Raw genomic sequence first — 11,770 nt, 5'->3', positions numbered from 1 at the left:
TGTAGTAACTATTAGTAGACCGTGTTACTATGTAGTAACTATTAGTAGACCGTGTTACTATGTAGTAACTATTAGTAGACCGTGTTACTATGTAGTAACTATTAGTAGACCGTGTTACTATGTAGTAACTATTAGTAGACCACGTTACTATGTAGTAACTATTAGTAGACCATGTTACTATGTAGTAACTATTAGTAGACCATGTTTCTATGTAGTAACTATTAGTAGACCACGTTACTATGTAGTAACTATTAGTAGACCATATTACTACCGGTATGTAGTAACTATTAGTAGACCATGTTTCTATGTAGTAACTATTAGTAGACCATGTTACTATGCAGTAACTATTAGTAGACCGTGTTACTATGTAGTAACTAATAGTAGACGATGTTTCTATGTAGTAACTATTAGTAGACCACGTTTCTATGTAGTAACTATTAGTAGACCACATTACTATGTAGTAACTATTAGTAGACCATGGTTCTATGTAGTAACTATTATTCGAACATGTTACTATGTAGTAACTATTAGTAGTGGGGTTTTCCCATCTTGACAACAGAAGACAGTTTGGCTTTTGCTGTCAAACAAAAATGTGAAGGAATATTGTGAAACAATATCATTCCACTATAAATCCAGATATTATGGACATTTTATTTAAAGAATGTCATTAAATTATAATTGTAGATCCTTTAATTTAGACCCAAAATGTATTTGCTGTAATGTGTGCCATTGCCCGGCTATTAAAAGGGACAGGCGACTATTTGAGACTCAGCCTTTAAATGAAGTTTTATGGAATGTTAACTTTGATTGTCTTCAATGAAAATGACAGACCTTTCAAACATGGAATGCAACGTTGTATGGAACATTATTGTCAAGTGACTTGATGTCTACGGTGCCAAAGAGATTGATAGTTGGAAGTGTTGGGAGTGTCGAGTGTGTTGAAAAAAGGTTATGAGGGGCCTTACTACTCTAGCGACTCCTTGTGGCGCCTGCAGGCTGACCTCGGTAATCAGGTGAACAGTGTTTCCTCTGACAGCTTCCGGGTTAAGCGGGCAGGTGTTAAGAAGCACGGTTTGGCGGGTCATATTTCAGAGGACACATGACTCGACCTTCGCCTCCTGCACCCGTAGGGGAGTTGCAGCGATGAGACAATATTTTTATTTTACCTTTATTTATACAGGTTTATCTCATTGAGATAACATCTCTTTTCCAAGAGAGACCTGGTCCAATAGCAGCAGGGGGAACAACGTTTCAGACAAAACAACTTACATACACTAACACAACAATAAACAAAGCTATAAACACACATACAGTACAACAAAAACATTTTACGTTAAAAACACGAAAGTCTTGACTAAAAACAGCTGTCCTAAAAACAATTACACTCTTCTATGATATATACATCGATGAAATGTTTAAACTCCACCAACGAAACTAGATCATCACATTTTAAAATGTTCAGGAGAGAATTCCAGGACAACGGAGCTAAGTAATTAGAACTATTTCTACCATGACCTGCTCTAATTTTTAGTACTGTTAGAAGCAAATCAGAATGGGACCGTAATTGATATTTATTTACCGACCTGACTAAAAAAGAACAGAGATAAAATGGCATTTTACCCAATATGGCCTTGTAAATCAGTGTATACCAGTGTTTAAACCTACGTAAGGTCAATGACGACCAGCCAACAGCGCTGTAGACATCACAATATCGAAAGTGGGGAGAAAAAACGGTGGTAAATTATTAAAAAAATGCTGAAATTGGTTGCATTTACAACAACGTCACTGAGCACCATCACTATCTTTCCTTCGCCGATTAAGTGTTTAAACTCCACCAATGAAACTAGATAAAATTTTAAAATCGAAATTGGGGAGAAAAAACGGGGGTAAAATTATAAAAATGCCGAAATTGGTTGTTCCCCACCATTTGCAACAACGTCACTGAGCACCATCACTATCTTTCCTTCGTGGATCTCCTGCATGTTTACATATCTGACATTACTTATCTCATATGTATATACTGCATTCTATCCTATTCTACGTATTACTCATCTCATACGTATATACTGTATTCTATCCCATTCTACTGTATCTTAGTCTATGCATTACTCATCTCATATGTATATACTGTATTCTATCCTATTCTACTGTATCTTAGTCTATGTATAACTCATCTCATATGTATATACTGTATTCTATCCTATTCTACTGTATCTTAGTCTATGCATTACTCATTTCATATCTTAGTCTACGCTGCTCTGACATCGCTCGTCAAAATATTTATATTTTCTTAACTCCATTCCTTTAGATTGTGTGTATTGTTAGAAATGACTTGCTAGATATTACTGGACTGTTGGAGCCAGAAACACAAGCATTTCGCTACACCCGCAATAACATCTGCTAAACATGTGTATGTGACAAATAAAATGTGATTTGAAGTATATACAGTTGAAGTCAGAAGTTTACATACACCTCAGCCAAATACATTTAAACCCAGTTTTTCACAATACCTGACATTTAATCCTAGGTCTGGTGTTGGAGATCATTCTACACTCTGTGTTCTACTACCCAGGTCTGGTGTTGGAGGTCATTCTACACTCTGTGGATCTCCTGCATGTATTTTCTGATGTTTAATCAGACCACTTGAATGAGAGTATCTCTTGCCACACTGATTACAGCTATAAGGCTTTTCTCCTGTGTGTGTTCTCTGGTGCTCTTTAAGGCGTTCTCCCCGAGAAAAGTTTTTCCACATTGCTCAAAGCTACATGACTGCTCTCCTGTGTGTGTTCTCTGGTGTGATACCAGGTTGCTTGCCTGAGTAAAACTCTTGCCACACTGATCACAGCTATAAGGTTTCTCTCCTGTGTGTGTTCTCTGGTGTGTTTTCAGATTACTTGAATGAGTAAAACTCTTCCCACATTGATTACAGCTATAAGGCTTCTCTCCTGTGTGTGTTCTCTGGTGTCCTTTAAGGTGTCCTATCCGAGAAAAGATTTTCCCACATTGCTCAAAGCTACATGACTGCTCTCCTGTGTGTGTTCTCTGGTGTGACACCAGGTTGGTTGACCGAGTAAAACCCTTGCCACACTGATCACAGCTATATGGCTGCTCTCCTGTGTGTGTTCTCTGGTGTGATACCAGGCTACTTGACTGAGTAAACCTCTTGCCACACTGATCACAGCTATAAGGTTTCTCTCCTGTGTGTGTTCTCTGGTGTGATACCAGGTTGGTTGACTGAGTAAAACTCTTGCCACACCGATCACAGCTGTAAGGTTGCTCTCTTGTGTGTGTTCTCTGGTGTGTTTTCAGATTACTTGAATTAGTAAAACTCTTCCCACATTGATTACAGCTATAAGGTTTCTCTCCTGTGTGTACTCGCTGGTGTATTTTAAGTTTAGATGAAGATTTGCAATGTTTCCCACAGTCAGAGCAGCAGTGAGGTTTCTTTCCTTTGGGTCTCTGCTGGTGTTTCTTGAGGAGTTCTGATCTGGAGAGACTCTTCTCTGCCTCGTCAGCATCATGATGTTGTTGAGGCTTCCCAGAGGATCCAAGATAGTCCCGTCGCTCTCCTGTGTAAATGACAACGTCAGACAGACGGTTACAGGCCCGCAACAGCAGAAATCCACTGTTTTTTTGAGGCAAAAGGTGATGCCCAGAGCATACCCATGAAGTTGTACAACAATTGCCGTCTGTTAAATTATTTGACAATTACGACAGTCAAGTTAGCAACAATCATATTTTGTCTTGTTTTCATATTAGTGGTAACTAGAAATAAGTTATTCAAGTTGTTGAAATCCTAAGCAGTGTGCCAGACGACTTTTGGTCTCCAATATAGGCCCCGTTTCTGTGTTAGCTAGAATTGCAGCACGAGGGCGATGCACACACAATTTAATTGCAGAAACACCTTCCCGCTAATTAGGAAACCGATAGTTATGGATGTAGTATGGAGCAAAAATGGTAAGCGAAGATTTTAGTTTTTCACAATGTATTCTGAATATTACTATCAGTGCTACTCAAGGAAACTCACATTAAGTTCTGTGTCGCTATATAATAATTCACCACCGTGGGGGAAAACTCAGGGGAGTTCTCATAGACTGACAGCAAAAATAGCATCCATTTCCAGGTTGCTTATGAGTGCATTTCACATTACTTTTGGATTATAAGGCTTGCTTGAATCACCTGCTTAATATGTTTGTGTTATTGTCCCAAATCAACTGCTTTAAACTTAAACTAGAAAAATGCTCTTTGGCTAGCTTTGCCATCAGCCTGACAATAAGGGTTTGTACACTAAGTGTTTAGCAAATTGGCCCATAACTTCCCCTAACAATAACATAGACCCACCGTTGACCCATAACTTCACCTGACAACATAGACCTACTGTAGGACCCATAACTTCACCTAACAACAACATAGACCTACTGTAGGACCCATAACTTCACCTAACAATAACATAGACCTAGGACTATAAATCATTTCATATTTCAAGTGAAACATGGAAACTAAAATGTCTTTGTCATCACATTTCATAACCAGATAATTTTGTCAATAATCCCACTAGGCTACTCTGTAATGTGTTGTCATTCTAAATTTCCTGAATAAAAGAAAATAGCTCTGTGTGTTGTACAATAGCCTATCCATCAAGGAACAGTTCTCTACACATTATGAGCTAAGTATCTCTGTATCCAAACAGACTTAACGAGACCCCACTATAAATCAAGCAGACAATAACATTATAAACACCAATTTGTTAGGGATGTTGGATCCAACGTGGAGCACAGCATAACTGTCTTTACTAGAGTAATGAATGAAGAAGCACGTTGGTTGTTGTTGCATGTCGTGATGTTTGTCATTTGACTGTAATTCAAAAATTATTTCCTGGATCAGCTGATGATAGTTGAACATGTGACTAACTAAACAGCTACAGTATTAAGAATGATGAGTAATTATTGAAGAACAGCATTAATGACAGTATATATTTGGGTGCTGTCAATAAAGTTAAGGTGACTCTCGGTTAGAACCATTGGATTTTGCATACTCTGAAATTATTTAAAATTGCTGTGCCCATGAAAACTGTTTCCCCAGCGTAATACAGGGAAACACTAAATGTTACGTAGGTAGAGTGCATTTCAGAGATCTGAATACAAACAACTGTACTAACAGGACAATAACCTAAACCACAAGGCCAAATCTACACTGAATGTTCCTGAGTGGCCTAGTTACAGTTTTGACTTAAATAGTCTTGAAAGTCATGGCTTTCTAGCAAAGATCAACAACCAACTTGACAGAACAGGAAGGATTTAAAAAATAATAATCAATATTCACATGAAGATCAGTCGTCTATTGGATGACATCACGACTTCCCATCAAGCCAACTCCTTGAATGCCTTACTATGACATCACTCCTGGGGCGTGTGGTTAGAGAGTTGGACTTGTAACCAAAAGGTTGCAAGATTTAATCCCCGAGCTGACAAGGTAAACATCTGTCGTTCTGCCCCTGAACAAGGCAGTTAACCCACTGTTCCTAGGCCGTAATTGAAAATAAGAATTTGTTCTTAACTGACTTGCCTAGTTTAACAAAAGTAAAATAAAAACTCACTCCTTCAAGTTTGCAGTTGTCTAAAAAAAACACAATTTTGCTCAAAACATATATTTGTTTCCTTTTAGTGTGTTTATACTTTACTGTATTTATATATCACCTTTCAACAGGAAAAGTTAAAATCACTGGAGGACGTCATGAACAATTCATGTACAAAAACATATTCAAGTGTAGAGCGCCCTTTTAAATGTCACACATTAGTTCAACAACTGCAAAGTTTGTGTCCCTGATTTATAAGATAGTACTCACTGTATGTACTCACTGTATTTACTGGTGTTAATCAGATCAATGTCCCTGTTTTATAAGAGAGTACTCACTGTATTTACTGGTGTTAATCAGATCAATGTCCCTGTTCTATAAGATAGTACTCACTGTATTTACTGGTGTTAATCAGATCTCCAGTCTTCTCTTCTTCATCCTCCTCTAATGTGACAGTAATCTCCCCCTCTTCATCCTTCATTCCAAAAACGTCTTCTTTCACTTCATCCTCCACTTCCAAAACTGTATCTTCCTCCTTTTCTTTCACAGTAACATCCTCCTCGTCTTTCACTCTGAAGGAGTCTTTCTCTGTAACGTCTTTCTCTTCTTCTTTCACTGTAACAGCCTCATCCTCTACTTGTTTTTGTATTGTAACAGCCTCCTCTTCATCCTCGTCTTTGACGAGAGCTTCCTTCTCCATCCAGCTGCCCAGCTCTTCTTTAGCAGGAGGAGAGTAGCTTAGTGAACTCATGGTCGGGGATAATAGCTGGTTAGCATTAGCGTTAGCGACTAGTGCTAACTTAACCAGCCAGCTAGTTGACTTACAACGTATATATTAAATTAAATGGGGTAGCTAGTTGTTCCCACATAAGTACATGTAAAGCATAGTGGCAAATAAACCACGAAATTGTCTAAAGAACTTGAATGTTCCGACTTTGTTGGCTTGCGAGCTACGGAGGTGGCTGCATTTGTTGAAGTGTTCCGTCCACTAGAATAAACGTCACAGTAGAAACATGGCCTGAAAGACACATATCGCCATCTGCTGTCTGGAGGGAGTCAACGCAGTTGAGGGGGGAAAACTGTTTTATTTCTTTATTGAATTATAATATTATAAAGCAGTTTAGGGAAACGTTTTTCTCTCTATTAAATAAGAATATTATATCAACACGTACAAAGAGCAACAAGTGTTGTTTGGTTAGTTCAGATTTTTTACGAGATTTTAAAACAAACTCTACATCTACTCCACATCTGTATTTCTGATTCAGTCAAATAACTAGATATCAAAATATGCACCTGGTTATTGATACTCTTGATAAAGATTAGCAAAATTTACTGTATAAAATAAATAAACTACTCACTACCAGGATATTTTGGCCCAAAACCTGGTTACCTCTCAGCTAGGAGGCTGAAACTTGGCCATAAGTGGATCTTCCAGCAAGACACATCAACATCCACGAAGACATTGTTAATTGGGCACAAAATCAACATTTTCAATGGCCATCTTCAGTCTTCGGACTTGAACTCCATTGAAAACCTGTAGTTTGAATTGAACAGGGCAGTCCACAAGCGCAGACAAAATAAATCAAGGACCTGGAGAGATTCTGTATGGCGGAATGGCTTAAGATCCCACCCAATGTGTTCTCTAATCTCATAAAACATTTCAGTGTCATTATCCTCCCAGGGGGAGGGTGCTGGAGTTTTGAAAACATGGGTAGCAATAATTCAGACACCTTCATTTTGAGAATTACATGTTAAACAATACATCATGTATATGTATACATATATGTATATGTATATAATGTATATAATGAACATGTATATAATGAACAGACTACGTCTATACTGCTCCAACATGGTGTAACAATACATAATGTAGATGTATTTCATGAACAGACTAGGTCTATACTGCTCCTACAGTGCATTCAGAAAGTATTCAAACCCCTTTATTGTTCTACATTTTGTTACGTTACCATGTCAGCCTTATTCTAAAATGGATAAAAAATACTCATCAAACTACACACAATACCCCATAACACGTTCTTTTTTTTTTTTTTTGCTAATTTATTAAAATAAACTGAAAAATCATATTTACATAAGTATTCAGACTCTTTACTACGTACTTTGTTGAAACACATTTGGCAGCGATTACAGCCTTGAGTCTTCTTGTGTATGACGCTACAAGCTTGGCACACCTGTATTTGGGGAGTTTCTCTCATTCTTCTCTGCAGATCCTCTCAAGCTCTGTCAGGTTGGATGGGGAGCGTCACTGCACAGTTATTTTCAGGTCTCTCTAGAGATGTTAGATCGGGTTCATGTCCGAGCTCTGGATGGACCACTCAAGGTTATTCAGAGACTTGTCCCGAAGCAACTCCACCGTTGTCTTGGCTGTGGGATTAAGGTCGTTGTACTTTGTTCTCTCTGTACTTTGCTCCGTTCATCTTTCCCTCGATTCTGATTAGTCTCCCAGTCCCTGAAAAACATCCCCACAGCATGATGCTGCCACCGCCATGCTTTACGCCAGGCGAGACACTTGGCATTCAGGCCAAAGAGTTCAGTCTTTAGGTGCCTTTTGGCTCCAAGCGGGCTGTCCTGTTCTTATTACTGAAGAGTGGTTTCCGTCTGGCCACTCTACTATAAAGGTCTGATTGGTGGAGTGCTGCAGAGATGGTTGTCCTTCTGGAAGGTTCTCCCATCTCCACAGAGGAACTCTGGAGCTCTGTCAGAGTGACCATCGGGTTATTGGTCACCTCCCTGACCTAGGCCCTTCTACCCCAATTTCTCAGTTTGGCGGGCGGCCAGCCAGCTCTAGGAAGCCTCTTGGTGGTTCCAAACTTGATGGAGACCACTGGGTTCTTGGGGACCTTCAATGCTGAAGACATTTTTTGGTACCCTTCCCCAGATCTGTGCCTCGACACAATCCTGTCTCGGAGCCTGTCTCAATTTCTTCGACCTCATTGCTTGGTGTTTGCTCACCATTGTCAACTGTGGGGCCTTATATAGACAGGTATAATCATAAACAATATGATTTCATGTGGCATAAACAAAAACACAAATTCTCAGTCAAAAATATAAGTCAGAACACAGCACCTTTATTCTCTCATGTGATTTCAGGTTCTGTGATTGGAAAAATGTCCTTCCACATAGAGAGAGAGCGGTGGTAGGGCTTTTTTGGTGTGTGTCTTCTTATACTCCTTTAGGCTCCTTAACCAAAACTCTTTCCACACTGGGAGTATTGGAAAGTCTTTTCTCCTGTGTGTGTCCTCTCATAAGCTTTTAGGTCCCCTACTCGTGAAAATCAATTTTACGCTGGGAGCAGTGGTAAGGCTTCTCTCCTGTGTTTGTCCACTCATGCCCCTTCAGGCTCCCAAACTGAATACAACTCATTCCACAGTGGGAACAGTGATAAATCTAGTCCCTCTCAGCATTTAGTTAAATACTAAGAAGAGAACTGAATTAAACCTACATAAAATAAAACTGTATTCCTGTGAGTCAAGATTCCTCAAAAACCTGAAGTCAGTTTTCAGAACATACCATAATTTCTTAAATAATAATAATGCAGAACATAAAATCCAATCTTGCTCTCATGTTTATAGCAGAGCTCTATAGGCAAAGAGAAAGGGGGATACCTAGTCAGTTGTACAACTGAATGCATTCAACTGAAATGTGTCTTCCGTATTTAACCCAACCCCTCTGAATCAGAGAGGTGCGGGGGGCTGCCTTAATCGACATCCACGTCTTCGGTGCCCGGATTTTCTTCTGTGTGTATTCTCTCATGCCTTTTCAGGGTAGCTAACACGGTAAAATTATTTCTACACTGGGAATATTGGAAAGGCTTTTCTCCTGTGTGTGTCCTCTCATGAGCTTTTAGGTCCCCTATGCGGGGAAATATATTTATACACTGGGAGCAGTGGTAAGGCTTTTCTCCTGTGTGTATTCTCTCATGTTCTTGTAGGTGCCCTCTCTGAGTAAAACTGTTTCCACAATGGGAACATTGGAAAGGCTTTTCTCCTGTGTGTATTCTCTCATGCCTTTTCAGGTTAGCTAACACGGTAAAACACTTTCTAAACTGGGAACAATGGAAAGGTTCTTCTCCCGTGTGTGTCCACTCATGAGCTTTTAGGTCCCCTGATCGGGAAAATCTCTTTTCATATTGGAAGCAGTGGTAAGGCTTTAATCCTGTGTGTGTACTTTCATGAGCTGTTAGGTCCCCTACTAGTGAAAACCTATTTTTACACTGGGAGCAGTGGTAAGGCTTTTCTCCTGTGTGTATTCTCTCATGCTCTTGTAGGTGCCCCCTCTGAGTAAAATGCTTTCCACAATGGGAACATTGGAATGGCATTTATCTTTTGTGTATTCTCTCATGCCTTTTCAGGTTATTTACAGTAAAACTCTTTCCACACTGGGAACAGTGATAAGGCTTTTCTCCTGTGTGTGTCCACTCATGCTCTTCAGGCTTCCTAACTGAATAAAACTCTTTCCACACTGGGAGCATTGGAAAGGCTTTTCTCCTGTGTGTGTCCTCATGAGATTTCAAGTCCCCTAATCCGGAAAATGTATTTTCACATTGGAAGCAGTGGTATGGCTTTTCTCCTGTGTGTGTCCTCTCATGGCGTTTTAGGTTCCCTAACCAGCGAAAACTCTTTTCACAGTGGGAGCAGTGGTGTTGTCTCGCTGGTTTGGGCATCTCTGGGCCTGGTTCCCCTGAAGGACTCTTCCTGCTGTCATAGCGAGAGTCTGGTCTCTCTCCTGCCAAAGACAAACAGTATCTAGTTAAACAGAGACCTGAATGAAACCTCCACATGATAAAACTTCCTATGAGGTTTAATCTAGACTAGATCTGTAACGGTTTTCTTCCTGGGAAGGAGAGGCGGACCAAAATGCAGCATGGTTATTTATAAACATCTTTAATGAAAGAGGAAAACGTGAACAGACGGGAGACTCTAGCAGCTCTGGACAGACGGGAGACTCTGCTAGCGCTGGAGAGGAGGAAGGCTCTGGCAGCGCTGGACAGACGAGGCGCACTGTAGGCCTGGTGCTTGGTGCCGGCACTGGTGGTACTGGGCCGAGGACACGCACATCAGGGCGAGTGTTGGGACCTGCCACTGGAGGGCTGATGCGTGGATGTGGTACTGGATAGACCGGACCGTTCAGGCGCACTGGAGCTCATGAGCACCGAGCCTGCCCAACCTTACCTGGTTGAATGCTCCCGGTCTCCCTGCCAGTGCGGCGAGGTGGAATAGCCCGTACTGGGCTGTGCAGGTGAACCGGGGACACCATGCGCAAGGCTGGTGCCATGTACGCCGGCCCAAGGAGACGCACTGGAGACCAGATGCGTAGATCTGGCTTCATGGCACTTGGCTCGATGCCCACTCTAGCCCGGCCATTACGAGGAGCTGGTATGTACCGCACCGGGCTATTCACCAGCACTGGGGACACCTGGTGTTTGCCCCCGGTAAGCACAGGAAGTTGGCGCAGGTCTCCTACCTGGCTTTGCCACCCTTCCTGTGTGCCTCCTCCCAAATACATTTTTGGGGCTGACTCTCTGGCTTCCATCCACGCCGCCGTGCTGCCTCCTCATACCAGCGCCTCTCCGCCTTCGCCGCCTCCAGCTCTTCTTTGGGGCGGCGATAGTCTCCTGGCTGTGCCCAGGGTCCTTTCCCGTCTAGGATTTCCTCCCAAGTCTAGGAGTCCTGTGCCTAAATATGGTTCCCAATCAGAGACAACGATAAACACCTGCCTCTGATTGAGAACCACTCCAGGCAACCATAGACTTTCCTAGAACACTCAACTGAACACAACCCCATAGACTACAAAACCCCTAGACAAAACAAGACACAGAAATTACCCATGTCACACCATAGCCTAACCAAAATAATAAAGAAAACACAGAATACTAAGGCCAGGGCGTGACAAGATCCCTCAATAAAAGAGCAGAACTGGTCGTCACAGAGTGGCTGTAGTGCTTTGTAGGCTGGGAAAATCCATTTGAGTTCAATACATTTTTGACAGCATCCCTTTTGGTTTAATAAAAACGCTTTCCTTACATGTTTAGCTATGGAAAAAGTTGTAAGAAAGTGACTTTATGTAAATGAATGTAAAAACATTAATGAGATATACAGTACCAGTCAAAAGTTTGGACACACCTACTCATTCCAGGGTTGGTCTTTATCTTTACTATTTTCTACATTGTAGAAT

The 11,770-nt window shown here is 41.0% G+C and overlaps 1 protein-coding gene across 1 annotated transcript; it reads right to left on the bottom strand.

Annotated features, from left to right (window-relative positions):
- Positions 1-1,154: 1,154 nt before the first annotated feature.
- On the bottom strand, positions 1,155-6,565 carry LOC139417205 (zinc finger protein 180-like). The gene is made up of 2 exons (XM_071166451.1): positions 5,969-6,565; positions 1,155-3,569 (listed from the first exon to the last, which is right to left on the bottom strand). Exons 1-2 carry the CDS (start codon positions 6,324-6,326, stop codon positions 2,635-2,637), a joined length of 1,293 nt encoding a protein of 430 aa, XP_071022552.1. The 5' UTR covers positions 6,327-6,565; the 3' UTR covers positions 1,155-2,634.
- Between the last annotated feature and the right edge of the window lie 5,205 nt (positions 6,566-11,770).

The sequence above is a fragment of the Oncorhynchus clarkii genome, chromosome 9 (assembly GCF_045791955.1).
Source record: "Oncorhynchus clarkii lewisi isolate Uvic-CL-2024 chromosome 9, UVic_Ocla_1.0, whole genome shotgun sequence".
Taxonomy (NCBI): Eukaryota; Metazoa; Chordata; class Actinopteri; order Salmoniformes; family Salmonidae; genus Oncorhynchus; species Oncorhynchus clarkii.
Note: the sequence above shows the minus strand (reverse complement) of the source record. Positions and strands in the feature narration are given on the sequence as shown.

Coding starts and splice junctions, on each gene's coding strand:
- LOC139417205 (XM_071166451.1), bottom strand. CDS start 6,326: ATGAGTTCACTAAGCTACTCTCCTCCTGCTAAAGAAGAGCTGGGCAGC. Junction 3,570..5,968: donor GATTAACACCAGTAAATACA/GTGAGTACTATC, acceptor TCATTTACACAG/GAGAGCGACGGGACTATCTT.